Source organism: Globicephala melas, chromosome 13 (assembly GCF_963455315.2).
Source record: "Globicephala melas chromosome 13, mGloMel1.2, whole genome shotgun sequence".
Lineage (NCBI taxonomy): Eukaryota > Metazoa > Chordata > Mammalia > Artiodactyla > Delphinidae > Globicephala > Globicephala melas.
The window spans coordinates 42,684,317-42,703,510 of record NC_083326.1 but is presented as its reverse complement, the minus strand read 5'-3'; the positions used below and the strand labels follow the sequence as shown (position 1 = coordinate 42,703,510).

At 37.2% G+C, this 19,194-nt stretch overlaps 1 protein-coding gene across 6 annotated transcripts in view; it reads right to left on the bottom strand.

Moving 5' to 3' along the window:
• The window catches only part of TRAPPC8 (trafficking protein particle complex subunit 8), a 91,200-nt gene extending 72,229 nt beyond the window's left edge, over positions 1 to 18,971 (bottom strand). For 3 of the 6 annotated variants that reach the window (XM_060283210.2, XM_060283212.2, XM_030876482.3), the window contains exons 1-4: positions 18,407 to 18,965; positions 11,876 to 12,070; positions 2,314 to 2,403; positions 1,324 to 1,498 (exon numbers count right to left, since the gene is read on the bottom strand). In XM_060283210.2, coding sequence (XP_060139193.1) covers positions 1,324 to 1,498; positions 2,314 to 2,403; positions 11,876 to 12,070; positions 18,407 to 18,563 — 617 coding nt within the window. In that variant the 5' untranslated portion in view covers positions 18,564 to 18,965. Of the gene's footprint in view, positions 1 to 1,323; positions 1,499 to 2,313; positions 2,404 to 11,875; positions 12,071 to 18,406 lie in introns of all 6 variants that reach the window. The other 3 variants (XM_060283211.2, XM_030876483.3, XM_060283213.2) reach the window with 2 other exon arrangements.
• Between the last annotated feature and the right edge of the window lie 223 nt (positions 18,972 to 19,194).

The window sequence follows — 19,194 nt, the reverse complement described above, 5'->3', positions numbered from 1 at the left end:
CAAGATACTTCAAATGGTAAGTCAGCCTAAGAATCAAACAGTACATTCTGATGGAAAATGAAATTTTGGTACATAGAGCTAACCTAATTTAAATAGCCTTTTTTTTTTTTTTTAACCAAAAAGCACATGGATAATCCTATATCACATTCAAATGAAGAAGCTAATACTATACAAATAACAAGCCTAACAAATAATTAAATCATATTACACACTATAAAATGAAAGCTGGATAAATAAAATAGTTATAAATTTGTATAAACACAGATATAAGTATACGTGTATGTATATACACTCAAGTACAAAAAACTAAACATCTACTTGCTTTACCAATGACACTGCTAAGCATAAGAACCACTGATCTAATACTGCAATTATCACTTAAATATCCTAGTTATAACCATCCAATGTGGAAGATATATACCATATTCAAATGATAGAAACTAATTTCAATAGCCAGTTCAAATTATTTCTATTTATATAGTACACTTTATCCAATAGGCTACAGATTGTTTATGATGTCAAAAAAATTCTAAAGATTAGTAACCCTCAGAACAATTCTGTGGTCTTAGAGAGGAAAATTTATTTTAAAACGATGGATTGTGCTCATAACAAGGGCAAGAAATAATTATTTAATTGCATATCCTAAACAGCATTGAGATATCAGAGTAACAGTTTGAAACAACAGATTAATTTGATCCACATCTTGAACCAAAATTCAAAATAAACTGCAAAGCCACAAAAGTAAAATTGTTTTAATATTATCTTATTTTTCAAGAACTCATCTTTAAAGATATCTATTCTCTTATCCCAAAGATAAAAGGACTATGGCAAATCACTAATAATGAACATTAAAGGGAACATAAGAAAGAAGTGCTTGGATGTTTCTCAGACTGTGAAAAACATCAAGGCTAAATATATAGTGATGAGAAAGTGAAGAGTGGAAAAAGCAGTGCCTATAAGCCAGGAAGTGAAAAGTCAGAGGAAAACTGGGAAAGAGAAAAGAGAAAAAATGAGAAATAATATTATACAAAGTAAGAAATAACAGTGAAGACCTATAGGTATAAAATGGCAAGCACTTGTGGACAAAGATTACAATAATAGAGATATACATTGAAAGAAAATTTTGGGTAAGCATATGAAATCTAACATAAAATGATGTAGCTGTTGAATATAACTCCAAATAAGAGATATAGTTAAATGTTTTATTAATGAATTTTTACTTTCTTGGATGAAAAATATATCAAAAACTTAAGCCATGTCCAAATCAACATTAACTCATTTAACAGGAAATTATTTAAAATTTAAAAAATAAAAAAAGCTTACCTCTGTTCATCTCCTGCACTTACATCATGTAAAAGTACATAATATTTAAGTGTATTTGGTATAAACCACTTGGGGTAGGAATAATCATTGTTGTGCTGAATTCGATGCTGTTCTTGTGACAACTTTGAAAACTGTTCCATAGGTTCAGCTTCACTAGACGATGTCACCAACATACCTTGTAAATCATATTAAGGTAATTATCACTTATCACTTAATAATAAATATTATCCTATTAATATAAACTTTAGGGAGATATTTTTTGAGCTAAAAAAATCTGATTTTACAGGTTTTCCTGCAAGCATAAAACATTGATAATTTCTTCAACATTTCTAAGTAATTCAAGGTTCTAAATAGTAAAGCTATTTTGTTGGTAGTTTTTTAGATCATTTATATATGTAATAAGGAAATCCATGAAAAAATGGACAATATGAAAATTGTGCAACTATCAACATAATGAAAAATTCTGCTGAATCTTGCTTCTCTCCATTCCATCTCACTGTGATCTCATATTCTATCCCATCTCAACTTTTCACTGTAACTGCATTAAGGAAATGAAAGTCATAACTGTCAAAGTAGGTTAACAGCTATAAAACAGATTACTAAAAAAAAATGGATAACTTTTTAAATATGAGCTTTTGCATAAGCGATTAATTTTGAGGCAATCAGCAAAAGCAGTTAACACCGACAGTTTACATTTTTTCTTTCTAAAATAGCTTAAAAACATATTAAGCATGAAATTTTCAAGTTGGGTGATAAAGAAAAATAACCAAGCCCTTAGTATTCTTATTTTTTAATCAAAAATTAGTTACACCAGTCTTGTATCTAGGATGCCATTTAACAAAGAAAGCAATAAAACTTGTAGCATCATCAATAAAAAATAATTTCTCCATCTCTATATCCTCTCAACAATTTTGCCTTCATATAACTCTTTCTGAGATTAATAACTTCCAAAACATTTGATTTTAAGAGAACATAAAAGTCAAAGGATACATGCTAAATAGTGGTTCAGAAATTCATGATCTGATGCTGGCATCGACTGAAGAAAGGTCTCTCTGTAAGACTCAAACCATGGAGTAGTAGCTAAAATTAACAATAAATAAACCAGTTAAAAGTCCTCAGTAGAATCAGTTTACAACAGACAAAATTTCAAGTCCATTTTCCTAAAAGATATGAAACATCATTTCTAGCAATACACAAGCATTTTTCACTTTTGCTTTAAGATGCATATGTGATGTATGTGTATAAGCCATACACACAAATATATTCATACATGGCAGTATATATATTTGCAAAAATAAAACTGACCTATTCCTAAACCTACCCAATGATCCCACAGCTTACTTATTAATGCTTTCAATATTACCTACATGAATAATCAGATTTTAGAACTAAAGTTTTGTATCCCTGCCACTAGTCATGTTGTCATAAGTAGCTCCTTTTCATAAATGGTATTATTTCCGAACAGTGGTTCTCAACCAAGAGTGATCGTGACCCCCAGGAAACATTTGGCAATGTCAGGAGATACTCTGAGCTGTCACAACTAGGGATAGGGAGGGGGTGCTACTGGCATCTAGGGAAATAGGTCAGGAATGATGGAATGATGCAGTACAGCCTACAATGAGGAGAACAAGACAGCACCCCCCGACCCCAGCAAAGAATTATTTGTTCAGAATGTCAACAGTGGTGAGGCTGCCAAACCCTACTTTATAATTTGATTACTTGAGTATGATAGCAACTAAACCTCTTCAAATGGAATTTCAAAGCATACTTACCTTATAATCAAATACAAAGACGTGTGTTTTCACTTTTTGTATACATGTATATGATGTTGATTCTTAAAATTTCAAATCTCTCTTGCTCCATGCTATGCATTTTACATTAAAACTATTCTAATGTTAAAAATTTGAATTTAGTTAAACTTAGTCATTTCATTAGGTTTAAGCAGATTATCTAAATCACAGTTTTACTAAAAGGATACTCCATTCCTATTTACTTATGCTGACTATAAAACCTTGTGTACTTTTTTGTCTTATTCTTAGAATCACTGAAAACACAGCAAGTATATTTTCTGTTTACATTATAATACTACATTAAACGACTGGGAAGGTTGAAGAAAAAAGCTATTCATTTTGACCGAATAACGTATCCAACCTGGTGCCATATATACAAAAAAACTTTAATTGCAAAAATGCCTATGAGAATAACCCACATATTGTTTAGGAGGGCTATTACAAAAATCTCATGTTCATTGCTATAAAAGAGGAAAAAGATTCCCAGAAACAGTACAATATATATGAAAAGTGGCAAAAATCAGAGAATGAATGACAAGGATTAGTCTTTTAAAACAGGAAAGCAATTTTCTTACCAACCAGTAAATATATCTTCCCGCCAAATGAATCAAAATTAGTCTCTAACTTGAAAATTAGTATTAATTTTCATTTAATCCAATGCCAAGAAAATATAAAGATTAGGTAGTGAAAATTTTGGTTAAAGAAGAAGGAATCTCCACAGATGGGGGAAATGACTTTATCAGCTTTGATTATTTTTCTGTTTGTTGCTTCAATGATGCAACATTAACAAATTATTAACAAATTAACAAATAACAGTAAGTTGTAGACATATGTAGACAAACAAAATGTAGACATATGAAAAGGGGTTTGTTTCACGGTGGGCTGGGGAGTTCTGAATAAACAAATTAGGTCTTCCAAAACAGCTATCCTTTGCAACACTATCTGGAATAAAAGACTAGAAAACCTACATGTCCATCGGGGGGGACATTAAATGGAGGCACTATGCAGCTTTAAGAGAAAGGGGAAAATCTCTATATATTACTATGAAGTGCTCCCAGAATACATTAAATGAAAAAAGACAACAGCAGAGAAGTATACATTTTTGTGAAAGGGAAGAAGATACAGAAAGCCACACATGTATTAGCTTATATTGTCAAAGAGAAATAACAGAAGGATAAATGCCACCAACAAATGCCATCATGTGTCAGAGAAAGAAGAAAGAACAGATAAGAAAGGGGAAGGGCCTGAACAGAAGGTAGACCTCTGCAAATGTACCTTGTTTCACAGTTTTGACTTTGGAACAATATAAATGTCTACATAACTAAAATTAAAAAGAAAAATAGCAAGTACACACATGCAGGAGTTCTTAAACGGAAATAATACTTTCTAAATACTGGTGCAAGAAAACACTCGGTACTCAACAAAGAATATAAGGAGCACAGGAAAATCTTCTAAATGTATATGGCAGAAGTGGGTTTTATCCTTCAGGTAGGTCACATTCAGGTTGATGAGGTAAGTTTTTCCCTCAGCCACATGTTTCCTTGAAGGGCTAGAAGTCTCCCTTTATTTTTCTTACATGTCAATAAGTCTAGGGCATCCTTCTTTTTTGCTTTTTCTAGTGACATTTTTGAAGAAAGTGGAAAAAAATAGTTTATTAATTTTTTTAATATTAACAAAAGACTAACATTTAGTGACAATTCTCTTCCCTTAAAAATTCTCTTGTACTTATTTTGGGATGAAATTGGTATTTTGCTCATACTCCTTTCCATCTCTACATGTTCTTTGGTTGGAATTGAAACAGCAACCATGTTATCCTACCAGTTCAAGTTTCTCTATGCAGAATGTACTTTTCCCTTGGTAAGAAGGGTAAGGAAGGCAGCTAAGAGCTGAAAAACAACATAATGCTCTATATCCTCCACTCACACTCATAAAATGCAGCCCTCTCTCTCTCCCCATTTCTTCTTTGTTCCCTTCTTAGTGCCAGTAGCTTCAGACACAGTTACTAGTGTTCCAATACATACCTAACAAGGGCTGCCGGCAGTGAGCTAGACCTAGAGCAACTCTGGTCCTCTTTCTACTGAAACCAAATACTATCACTAGAAATCCCAAACCTGCCAGTGAAAAAGACTGACTACCCTAAACATAAATGTCACCTGTAAATCACATATTTTCCCTTTCTAATCATCCACAAAAGTTGAAAGTACCAGAAAACCACCATTCAGACTAAACAAAATAGCACTAAGAAATATTACAAATTCCACACAATGTTGTCACTTAAGATTATAACTTTAGATAAACAGTGGTACCAAAACTTAGTATATTTCAGAATGAAACTATTCAAGTAAGGAAAAGAAATCAGATAATTAGATGCTGTATAATTATTTAATTCTTTAAAATACAGTTTCAAGGTCAAAAATACTTGACAACACAGTGATTATCAGAATATATGGTTTAATTCAGAGTATCTTAGACTACAAAAGCACCAACAAACTAAAACCAGAACTCATATAAAATTTATGAGCATTTTGCAAATCAAATAATCTTAAATAATATGAAGAGCTAAGAAATACTAACCTTGTATTTTAACAACAACCTTGAGAACTATCCTTGAAGAGAATATTTCTAATCAAGTGTTTTCAGAAAAATCAGCAAAAATCAAAGTATTCTAAAGAGATGAGAGTCATGATTACTTATGCCCAATTATTAAATTTCTCACACACCACAGGAGAAGACTTTTTAAAACAGGTTGTCCTTTATTGAAACTATATTCCTTTTAACCCTCAGTATATCAGGAAAAATAGTCACTGCATTTACTATCTGGATCTAACTGACCCTTGATATTTTATTGTATCTTTAATTCAGTTTACAAATTATTTACAGAATTAAGAGTAAAACCATAACAAACTTTTTAATAAATTTTAGTAAAGCGAACTCAAATTGTATTCCATATATTCCCCATTTTAAAGATACATGCCTCAGTTAGGCAACGTTTTTTGAATGCAACTAACTGTTCATCAACTATCATGCACAAAGCTAGAAATTCCAGATTCAAACACATCTCTAACAACTTCTAGTTTATCATTACTTCTGGTTCTTCTTGCACTTGCATAGTCAAGGTGCAATATTTTGGAAAAATGTGATGGCTCATATTCGCTGAAAAGAAAAAGGTCATTCTATTTGCTCCATCACTGCAAAACGTTTTCATTCTTTAGACTTCTAAACAGCAAACAGAACGATCAAGCTAATAAATTTTTTACTTCTACATCATCTAATTCTTTCAGATTACCTTCATACACATACCTGCTTTCAGCATTTGTCCACTTACAAACTATCAAGTAAATTTTGTTACACAAACTTATGATCATAAAAGATGAAAGAATACGGTCACATGTCCTTTAACAAAATGGGATGGTCTAGGTTATCATCTCAAAATATTGTGTGAAGTCTTTTCTGCTAAATTAGTGATTAGCTGGATGAAAATACTGTATTTTCTTTTTGTTCTTAGAAATACATTGTTCACTCATCAGTTCTTGAGCTTGAGGAAAATTGTCCTGGATATTGTCATCTGAAGACTCATAGACTGGGATTTCTGTATATGATCAATTTCACCATTGTCATCAGAGTCCAATAAAGTAGGTAGCCACTAGCCACATGTGGCTAGTGGGCACCTGAAATGTAGCTTGTCTGACTGAGGTGTGCTGTAGGTGTAAAATACACATAAGATTTCTAAGACAATATAAGAAAAAGAATAAAATTTTCCATTTATTACATTTGAAATGATAATTTTTTTGTGTATATATATATATATAAACTGGAATTAAATTAAATATATTATTAAAATTAGTTTCACCAGTTTCTTTTTACATTTTTTTTTTTTCGGCCACAATGCGCAGCTTGTGGGATCTAGTTTGCCTACCAGGGATTGAACCTGGGTGCTCGGCAGTGAAAGCACAGAGTCCTAACCACTGGGCCACCAGGGAATGCCCCCTTTTTACATTCATTATTGTAGCTACAGAACACTGAAAATAATGTAAATGGCTTACATATTTCTATTAGACAGTGTTAGTCTAAAATGCTATACGTCCGGCTTCCCAGATGGCGCAGTGGTTAAGAATCCACCTGACAATGCAGGGGACACGGGTTCGAGCCCTGGTCTGGGAAGATCCCACATGCCGCGGAGCAACTAAGCCCGTGCGCCACAACTACTAAGCCTGCACTCTAGAGCCTGCGAACCACAACTACTGAGCCAGCGCACCACAACTACTGAAGCCCACGCACCTAGAGCCCGTGCTCCACAACAAGAGAAGCCACCGCAATAAGAAGCCCACACACTGCAACAAAGAGTAACCCCCGCTCGCCGCAACTAGAGAAAGCCCAAACGCAGCAACAAAGACTCAACACAGCCAAATATAAATAAATAAATAAGCAAATTTATATCTAAAAAAAAAAAGAGTAAACACAATAGGGACTTCCCTAGTGGTCCAGTGGATAAGAATCCGCCTTCCAATGCGGGGGATGCAGGTTCCATCCCTGGTTGCGGAACTAAGATACCACATGTCGTGGGGCAACTAAGCCCACGCAGCGCAACTACTGAGCCTGCACACCACAACAAAAGATCCTGCATGCTGCAACGAAGATCCCACGTGCTGCAACTAAGACCCAACGCAGCCAAATAATAAAATTTAAAAAAAAATTTTTAATTGCCTTAAAAAAAAAGTAAACACAATAGACAGTAGGTGATAGGATAGATAAAATTATCTCCGTTTTAGAAAAATGAGACAGAAATGCTAATAATAGCAGTAGCTGAATGGAAAAAAAGATAATAGGCAAGGAGTGGAGTGTAAACAATCTGGAACAGACCACCACAGGAAATAACTGTATATAATGAAGATTCTTTCAATTCCATCGTTGTGTCTTTCCAATTACTGTACTAAGGAACACTAGCTTTAATTGACCAATCTGATGAAGAAAACGTGGCACTGTTAAGCCAAGCTTATGAGGTAAATATCTAACATGTATTTCATAAATAGAATGCATGAAAAGTATGATGACTCACATTAATGGTAAAAACTAGAAGCGTATTTCTAGACAAACAGAGAATTAATCTTATTTACAATGGATAAAACCACTCTCATATCTCCAAAGAGAAGTATTCTGTTATAACAGAATCTTATTAAAATGAATTCAGTCCTTCATATCACATTCCCAGTCTTCAAGACCAACATAAAAATAAAGCTAAAGGGAGGTGCGTTAAGTAGCAGGGAAAAAACTTGAACAAACTGTTTTCTTCTGTAGTTTGTCCTAACCACTTGGAATTCTTTTTTAAAACCTGCCTAAGGAGTTCAGCTATAGTAATGCCTCCACCCACTTTTAAAAGCAAATGGCACTGAATCTTTCCTTATGTGGAGATGTTGGCAGGGACCTGAGAATGTAAGTAATATAATTAGATAAAATTTCTCACAACTAAATCATGACCACATTGTTCCTATAAACTATCTATACCAAACAACTTTAATAAACTATAAAAAAATAAATATGCCAATCCCTAATATACAGCCAACCAGACATCGGATTTGAGAATCTTTCTCTAAAGATAATTAAATGACCCCAAATAATTCATAGTGAGAAGGGACTTCCTTGGTGGTCCAGTGGTTAAGACTTCGAGCTTCCAATGCAGGGGGAGTGGGTTCAATCCCTGGTCACGGAACTGAGATCCCGCACTCTGCGCAGTGCGGCCAAAAAAAAAAAAGAACTGTGAGTAATAAAAACTGGGCAACTCTCAAGCCTATTCACAGCCTTACCACCCAATAAAGAAGTCCACAAGATGACAAACTTTTTTATGCCCAATCAGGGTTATAATACCTCAATTTGAAATAGAAAATAATGCCAAAGGCTCACCAGACATTTAAGGAAAGTTTCCAACATGAAAAAGAGAACAAAACAAACTGAAAAATAATACAAATGAAAGAAAAAGCATAGGATAGAAGAAAACTTAAAGACTTAAAAGAAGCCAACAACAATTTACTAATATCCTTTTCAGACATTCATTCCTCAAAAATTTTACCTTTCACACAACTTTTCTCAGGAAACCGCTGGAGATCCTTCACCAAATCAACAAAATACACCAAAAAAGATATGAATGAGAGGCTACAGAAAAGGGAAAGAAATCTCCAGAAAGGCAGCAGTGGAGCAGGCCTTGGAAAGCAACCAGACCACGACTGAGTAGAACAGTGTTTTGAAACTTTTATTTCATTATCTCCCCCCATGAGCCTTTTTAGACATTTTTCTAATTGATCATTCTCCCCAAAGAATACTTAAAAATATTGTTAGATACTTAGATATACTGTGTATCCATTTACAGACTGTGGTCCTTTGGAGAGCCACAAACCATTATAATATCTAATATTTTTGTTCCCCAAGTACCAAATTTTCACCCCATTGAGGGATGGTATCATTCCCCATAGAAAATGCCTGGAGTAGAAAGAGAGAAGACTTCAGGAAGGAGATCTTAATAAATGGATTATCTCATAAATTAATCTGTCAAGGGGAAAGTCTTACTGAGTGAGAGGCTATTAGAAGTCTGAGGGACTAGTAAAAAATAGAAAGAACTCTGGGCAAGTTGTTTTTAAAAAGGCAATTACTAAATACTGGAAAAAAAAAAAAAAACAAGAGCTGTATAAGAATGAACTGAAAGCCCAACATTCGGCTCAGCAGTGAAGAAGTGAATACTCAGTCACAGTACTGTAAACAGTGAGTATTAATCAAAAATTATAAAAACTGCATTAGGGAGATGGAGGAAGGGGAGTAATTAAGCTAAATCTTCATCAATTATAATGAGAAATCAATAAATAAAAATTTTAATTAAGCCATAAATAGCCATATAAAAATATTACTTAGAAACACGAAATGAATACCAGAGAAAAGATTTGGTGGGGCAGGGGTGCAGAGAGCAGATCAACTGTTGCTTGTTCCTCTCAAGTCTTTTTAGCATTATGTCTCTGTGTATATATCATTCTGATAAATTAAATTTTTTTTATGTTAAAGGTATATAAACTTTGGAGGTTAGGAAAATATTTTCAGTATAGAAAAAGATAATTTTTTAAAAATATGATAGTTAATCCTTCTCTGTGTGCCCCTCAGCACTTTGGCATATTGGATATGCCATATCTCTATTACAACATATTGTCATCTTAAGATACTATAAATTCGAATGTATTATAATTATTGACCAGATATATGACTAATATATGAAGTTATATATAGCATCTCATTCATCTCTGATCTCAATGCAAAGCATACAGTAGGAAATCAATAAATATTTGTTGCATGTATAATAAAAATGTTAAAGTCCCTATAAAATAGAATCACAGGATTAAAGGTCTAGAAGAGGCCTTAAGACGTAATCTAGCCAATTCCTCTTGTTTTCAAAGAATAAAACTGATTCTGAATAAGTGACTTATTCAAGTTATCCAATTAACTACTGGATAACTCTGGCCCTTGATTCATTGCCCTTCACATCTCAACATGAATTTTCCATTGATGACAGAAATAGTTCAAATTCCACTGCTTTCTCCCAGAAATCTGCAAATTTTGCCTCATGTTGAAAACATGTTATGCCAGGAACTGCTTAAAATATGTATCCTGAAAATGGATTCTTTTGATTTACAAAGATAACCATAATCTTCTAAACTTAGTCTTATTAAGTTAACTTGCCTTGCTGGAATTAAAATGACAGAGAAAGAAGAAAAATTATAAACATTTAAACAAAATAAATCTACAAATACTTCTAACCATACAAGTGCAACCAACTAACTTCAGGATTTAAAACACACCACTTAATTTCTCTTTGTATGTTTGGAAAAATCTTTAAATATGCAATTAGGAGGTGTTAAAGTAATAGATTATGAGTTATACTGATCTAAGATTATTTTATTAGGCTGCTAAAATATCCTAATTAGATGATGTACTTCTCTTTTTTTTTTTGGCCGCACTATGCAGCATGCAGGATCTTGGATCGAACCTGTGCTCCCCTGCAGTGGAAGCGCACTGCCCTAACCACTGAACTGCCAGGGAACTCCCAGATGATGTACTTTTAATCTTTCCCCTCTAAAAATCTATCCCATGTCTCCCCATTAAGTCTTTTTCATACTGAAAAAGAGTCACACCAACCACTGCTAACTCACTTTACAGAGTATTACATAATTTTACCTACCAAGCCTATTATGAAAACATTTATCTTTCAAATCAGATTAAGATCAAATATTTATTTATATATTATAAACATTTCCTCCACTTAGCACTAAGCAAGATAAAAAATATAATAAACTTAATGCTTTTTATGTAATCACAGTATTACTTAATGTCACAAGAGAATAGTTTTTTATCTACTGTTAGTTCTTTCATTCAAGAAATATTTATTATGCTTATGATCTAGGCATTACTTTAGATACTAGGAATAAAATAAAGAGCCAAAGTTCCTGCCCTCAAGGAGCTTGTATTAACTTTACAATTAGAACTACAAAAAAAATTTTTCATTATGAAAAAGTAAAGTGAAATCACATAATTCATAGTTATTTGAATGGCTGCCCGCTTACTTGACTGTAACCTCCTTAAAAGCAAGGACTTTTTTTTTCAACATTGTATTTCCAGGCTCTAGCACTCAGCAAGCACTTAAGTGTTGAATGATTTCCAAGTTATAGAATTACCTTTTCTAATAAAAAGAAAACGTCATTTTAAAAATAATAATAAACCTTATTACATACCACTGATGTTGAGGTCGTAATCTCCTGCCGTAATCACATTTGCTACTAATCCTTCTGCTGGCTGACTGCCAGAAACAACATCATTCAAAAGCTTCCGAATGGCTCCAGGCTGAGGTGGTTGGGTGATAATGTTGCTTACTGCTATCTTCAAGTTTTTGATTATGTGAAGCTGATTATTGGGATCTCTCATATGAACTTAAAAAGAAAAAAGAGAAAAACTTGAAATTACTTCTGTACAAAGCATAACAGGCCAACTATTACAACAATAATAAACTGGGTTAATGGTTTATAGAGGATGCTCAATTTGGAAACCAGAAATTCCAAGTGGGACAGTCTTCGAGAATACAACCAACTTACAACATTCCATTATACACCAAAAGGGCAAGCTAAACAGTCTAACCTTCCTCTCCCACAATGCTACTGCTCACAACTACTCTACTCTAGGTCCTTTCCTTCCTCTTATGTTAGAGTTGCCAGGGACCAACTACCATCCATACCAAATGTCTAATTCTCACCTCACCCTAAGGCTGGTCCACGGCAGTGTGAGGTCTATGGTATCAACACTGAAAATAGGAAAAGGGAAGAAAGGGAATTAAATGCTGTCTGCAGGCTTCCTCTGCTTCTCCGATAGCGATGCCTCCATTCTCAGCCCCTATTCTAGTATCATAAAAATCAATGCCGCTCTGGTGCCGGATGTTGACAGTGAGGGGAGGCTGTGCGTGTGCTGGAACAGGAGGTATATGAGAACACTCTGTATTTTCTGTTCAGTCTTGCTGTGAACCTAAAACTGCTCTAACAAATAAAGTCTATGAAAAAGAAAGAAAGGAAAAAAAAAAAAACAATGCCCAGATCCCTTCTCCTAACCCAATACCTCCTGCCTCCTCTCTGCCTTGGCTCAGTCTATGGGATTTATAACCAGTGGTTCAGGGCTTCAAGGCCAAGGAACAGGTTCTCAGGCAACTGTAGCAAGACAGTGTCCACGGTGCACAGAAGGAAATGTGAGCGTATTTTTTCTCATAAATATAATAAGACAAGATGATTAGTTGCCATGGTACTATAAGAAGCAGTCCACTGTATTGATTAAGGGCCCAACTTTTGGAGTCAGACTTTATTTGAAATTCCAACCCACCACTTATTAACTGGGTTACCCTAAACAACTTTTAATCTTTCCCATGCTCAATTTCTTCATCTATAACATATAAAGAAAGTAATGTACTTCACAAGGTTATTTGAAGGATTTAGGTGAGATATTCTTAGAAGACACAGTAAGTGTAAAGCACTCAGCACAAGCCTGACACATGACTGTATAGTTAAGATGGAGGCAGCACGTACAACATACTCTATTTGAAGTACATCATGGATCATATACAAATACGAGGCACTTTTTGGAAAACTGACTTTGGGTACCTACCCATTAAAAATTGACGTTATTTTCACCAATGGAAAACACTTTATACCAAACTTTTAAGCTCAAGCCCGCCTACATTTTAAATAAAGTTACATCTGTTAAAAACTGTCTTCCTAAATTTCCTGTGTGTTCTGTTGACTTCTAAATCTTTAATTAAAAGACATTAAACAAAAATCTTTTTAAAATACTACATGTGGCATGAATATGTGTACTTGTATTGCAAAACTAAATATATGTACAGAAAGTATACACGCAAATTCCATTATAATGATTACCTATGATGAAAGAAGGAAAGAAATGGGACTGAGGAAGGGTAAAAAGGTGAATTCAGCTCTATCTATAATGTTTCTTTTTAAAGGAAAGGAAAAGATACAAAGCAAATATGACAAGATTCATTGGCTCTAGGTAATGAGGACCTGGATGGTTCTTGTATTCTCTGCATCCGTCTGTAATTGTTTTCTAAATTATTTAAATAAACATATGCAGGCCTCTCTCCCTAATGAAACTTCTCAGCTGGTCTAACTATGAAACAGAGAGACCAAAAAACACAAAGATACTATGGTACATTTCTGATATTTTTAGAGTGTACTGTACAAGTAGTTTCCTTGAAGGGTTGATCCATAATTATCAAATAACATAAGTAGCCATGTATGTATTAAACCTCTTTCAAAATTTTAAATTGACTCTAGTATCCGGAAGTGTTAACACAAAAAGGTTATTCTAGTTGTGCCCTATATTCAGAACGGGTTAACCAGTTATTACGTTATTAGTTATTGGGTAATCTTACTAATAATCCAGAAATTAGTTATTATGTGTGGCAGCCAGACTCTGAAATGGCACCCAATGATCCCGGTTATTTCCTGGTATATACCCTGGTGGAGTCCCCTTCCACATCCCAGGACTGGTATGTGTGACCAATGGAACACAGCAAGAACAATGGTATACTACTTCTGAGATAAGGTTGTAAGAGTTCAGGGCTCCCCTGGTGGCACAGTGGTTAAGAATCCACCTGCCAGTGCAGGGGACACGGGTTCGAGCCCTGGTCCGGGAGGATCCCATATGCTGCGGAGCAACTAAGCCCATGCGCCACAACTACAGAGCCTGCACTCTAGAGCCTGTAAGCCACAACTACTGAGCCCATGTACCACAACTACTGAGCCCGCATGCCACAACTACTGAAGCCCACGTGCCTAGAGCCCGTGCTCCACAACAAGAAAAGCCACCGCAATGAGAAGCCCATGCACCGCAACGAAGAGTAGCCCCCACTCGACGCAACTAAAGAAAGTCCGCGTGCAGCAACGAAGACCCAACGCAGCCATAAATAAATAAATAAATTTATATATATATATATATATATATTTTTTTTTTTTTTTTTTTGCGGTACGCGGGCCTCTCACTGCTGTGGCCTCTCCCGTTGCGGAGCACAGGCTCCGGACGCACGGGCTCAGCGGCCATGGCTCACGGGCCCAGCCGCTCCGCGGCATGTGGGATCTTCCCGGACCGGGGCACGAACCCGTGTCCCCTGCATCGGCAGGCGGACTCTCAACCACTGCGCCACCAGGGAAGCCCCAAAATTTATATTTTTAAAAAAAGGGTTCAGCCTCCATCTTGGGTTCTGATCACTCCCTCTGGGATAAGCTAATGTCATGGGGACACTCAGGGAACCTATGGAGAAGCCCACATGGCAGAGAATTGAGGTCTCAGGCCAGCATCCAGTGAGGAAGTGAGACTTGCCAACAACCATATGAGTGAGCTTGGAAGCGGATCCTCCAGCCCTAGATGACCACAGTCCCTGCTAACAGCTCCACTGTAACCTCAAGAGAGAACTGTCCAGCTAAGCCACTCCCAGATTCCTGAGAAACTGAGAGATAATAAATGCTTTTGTTTTAAGGTGCTAAGTTTGGGGGTAATTTGTTACACAACAATAGATAAGTAATATACTGGAATAGCACAAAACCATCTTAGTAAAGAGAAAGGCAAAAGCTAAGAATGACTGAGAAATGCTCTTAAATCACACACAAAAAATCCAAAGGTTCAGAATTAAATAATTATATTAAGGCTTCATTAAGATTATAATGTCACAAAAGGTGATGTTATGTATCATATAACATCTCAATTTCAGGGTGAAATTCAGCTCTATCATTACCTTACTTTTACAGACTACCATATAAATATAGTTTCTTGAATACTGTACTATGAAGCAACATTCCCCACTGTGCTGCCCATGGATTACCGGTTGCTCAAGATAGCTGTCTGAAAAATCAACTCCATGTTCAAATAAATTTGGGAAGTACTGGATTAAGTTTTTAAAAGGTCTCTTTACAGCAGGTGTTCCCAGAACTCTCCATATGCTGAATGACACTAATTCTCCCAAACACATGCTATATTAAGCAAACTTATTTGACCACAAAATTTTTCCAGGAAACATACAACTGGTGTACTACAGAACATATTTTGAAAAATAAAATAATGATATCTTTTGTTTTTATGTAGCACACACAAAACTTTACTGTACTAAAAAAAATTTTTTTTTAAACTCAATTGCTTATAAACCACACCAACTCCCCCAAAACTCCATACACTTGCTTAAGAAATCTGTGAGTGCCACATATTTACCATTAGATATGAAATCAAAAATTCCTTTCCTAGAATTCAAGATCCTTCCTTATCTAGGTATTTTCCCTTACTATCCTGTACTCAATAGGGACTTCTCCCACTGTTCCCCCCCAACCATTGAATCATAATTTATACCTTTGCCCATACCATTCTAACCTCATCCCTGTCTTCAACAGGGAATGCCCACCCTCTTCTTTTCCACCAACCGTCGACCTATTAAAGTCCAACTCACTATACTCCTCCCTTAAATCTTTTGCAGTCTACACAAGGAAAGCAGAGTACTGATTTCAGCCTCTATTCACTGCACTGTCCAATACAGGAGGCACCAGCCACATGTGTCTACTGAGTACTTGAAACATATCTAGTCCAAACTGAGATGTAATATAAGTGTAAAATGCACACCAAGTTTCAAAGACTTAGCAATAAAAAAAAATGCAAAATATCTCATTAAGATTTTTGTATATTTACTACATGTTGAAATGGCAACATTTTGGAAATATTGGGTTAAATAAGATATTACTTAAACTGCTTTCACCCATTTCTTTTCACCTTTTTAAATGTGACTACTAAATAAAAGTTATACATGTGATTCACATTATTTTACTACTGGACAGCATTGCTCCCTTGTGTGAATAGGTGATTCTAAATATTACCAGCAGATAAGACGACTTGATTAAGAACACCTTGTCTTGAATCAAATTGCCTGTTTTTAAATCTTTCCCACCTGTAAGACTGGACAAGTTAACATCTCTGGGCCTCAACGTCCTCAAATTTAAAATGGTATTAACGGTATCTACCTCATAGGACTCAAGGAGGACTCAAAGACAAATGCTACGTAAGTAGGTATAGGTGTTTGCATTATTATTCTTTATTAACAAAGCAGAAAAGAGCACACAGCTCAAAATCAAACGCACTGTTTTGTCTTTTAAGAATTTAAGAATGTAGCGCGCTTTATTGTTTTTATTGACTTAGGACAATACTGGAGGAGGTGAGATGGATGGCTAAAGTACATGCTGAAGAAAATCCAAGAGTTCCCAATCTTTGCTTTATTGGATAGCTCTCTCTCTCTCTCCTTTAAATACACAAGTGAGGGCTTCCCTGGTGGCGCAGTGGTTAAGAATCTGCCTGCCAATGCAAGGGGCACGGGTTCAAGCCCTGGCTCGGGAAGATCCCACATGCCGCGGTGCAACTAAGTCCGTGCGCCACAACCACTCAGCCTGCGCTCTAGAGCCCATGAGCCACAACTACTTAACCCACGAGCCACAACTACTGAAGCCCGCACGCCTAGAGCCTGTGCTCTACAAGAGAAGCCACCGCAATGAGAAGCCGGCCCACCGCAATGAGAAGCCGGCGCACCGCAACAAAGAGTAGGCCCTGCTCGCCGCAACTAGAGAAGGCCCGTGCACAGCAACGAAGACCCGACACAGCCAAAAATAAATAAATAAATTTATTTTAAAAAAATAATAAATACAAAAGCAAACTTATAATGGAGATATTCTCCCAAAGAATACACGTGTGGCATGTAAATAAATAAATTTATGGCGCAGCATTTTTTTGTGTGAAGTCATAACCAAAAAACCATGGTCGTTGGCTTGACACAGCTTTATTATAGAACCTTTTTATTTTAAAGTTCTTAACACAGAACTTTCCCTATACTTTACTATGTTCTGTTTGCAAAGTACAGGTAAAGATATTGGCTAAACCACACTTGACTATTATTACACTTACTTTTCCCTAATAAAGAATCTAAAGGTGGAGAAAACAGGCAGCTCTTCTATAAAAGATATTTCTCCCGTTGATTAAACTTTTAACTGAAAAAAAAATTCAGGACTTTTCCATCCCTATAAATCATAACTCCAACTATCTCGATTAAATTAACTACAACTTGTCCTTATTTCCTCGTCCATTAGGCAAAAAAAGGCTGCTGCAAGTTTCATTAATTTTATAATTCTTTTTATTTTCTTGAGAGATTAAGTAAAATACTGGATCCCTAAGGAAATGTTTGAATTCTCAAAAGAAAAAAGTAAAATAACTGAACAGAACGCTTGAAGGGGATGCACCTCACTGCTAAAGAATATAATACTCAAGACAACTTTGAAAGCCCGGTTTAACTCCCAGGGGAAAATGATTCGTCGTCTTCCCCCTAAGACCTAGTCGTCTAACAGGGAGCATCTTCTTACCTTGCCCTACCTTGCAACTTCCTAATTCCCTCCCTGTGGCGGCTGAGAACAGTCTCAATGCCCGTCTCTGGGACTCACATTTTTAATTACCTAACAGTGTGGCTGGTCGGGGAAGTGCCTAGAAAAACTGGAGGTTAGGACCATGATGTCTTGACCACCTCACGGCCCCTCCTCCTAAGGCCACCGGAGACACCGCGGGGGCCCAGCCCAACGCCACTCTACCGGCTCCGGGATGTAAACACCGCCCTTCTCTTCCCTGCCCGCCCCCAACTTCCCTCTCCCGGCCCCAGCTTTGCCGGAGCTCAGTGAAAAGGGGAGACCACATACCCTCAGAAGTGAGGCGAGAGAAGGGCTTAAGCAACTCCGCGAAGCTAAGGTGATTGAGACGAGTGAGCCGCTCGGCTTCGTCGCTACACAGCGCGGCGACACAGGGGACGAAGGAGTCCGGGATGAGCTCCTGCACTGATTGTACACACTGGGCCATCACCGCGGCAGAGGCAGCAGCGGCGCCCGCCCTCCGGCCCACTCTCAGAGGCTGATCCTGCGGCTGCAGCAACTACTGCCTCCGCCCGCCGGCCTGGCCCGGCCCGGCTCGGCCGGGCGGGGCCCGACACTGAAGCCTTGAGACCAACAGAACAGACGCCGCCGCCTCGGCTCCCGGGGCACCCGCCACCGACCCCTCTCCGTCACCGCCGCTCCTCAGCGCTCGCCCCGGCGTCCTTGCATTCCACCCTGATAAGTGGAGACGCCGACAATCGCCAGTTAATCCTCCCGACGGCAAAGCGTTCGTCGCCGCCCGACAGAAACCGCCATGTTGGGGCCGAACCCTGACCCACCGGCGTACTTATCCCAGCAGCCCCCGCGCTCGCCCCTCACGTGACAGTGTTAAAGAAGATGGGGGCGGGGGAAGAAAGCCAGGAAGAGGGAAGTAAAAAGCGACCGAGGCCGGTCTGGAGGCTGGCGCCGGAAGTGCGACGGGTGGGCCCCCGCACTACTGGGCAGGGCTGGGGCGGGGCTACGAGCGCGGTGGGCGGAGCCAGGCGCGGAGGCACGCGGGGGTTGGCCTGGTTCTCGCGCACGTCCTTGGCAAAGCCCAGCGAAGTGTGACGTAAGGG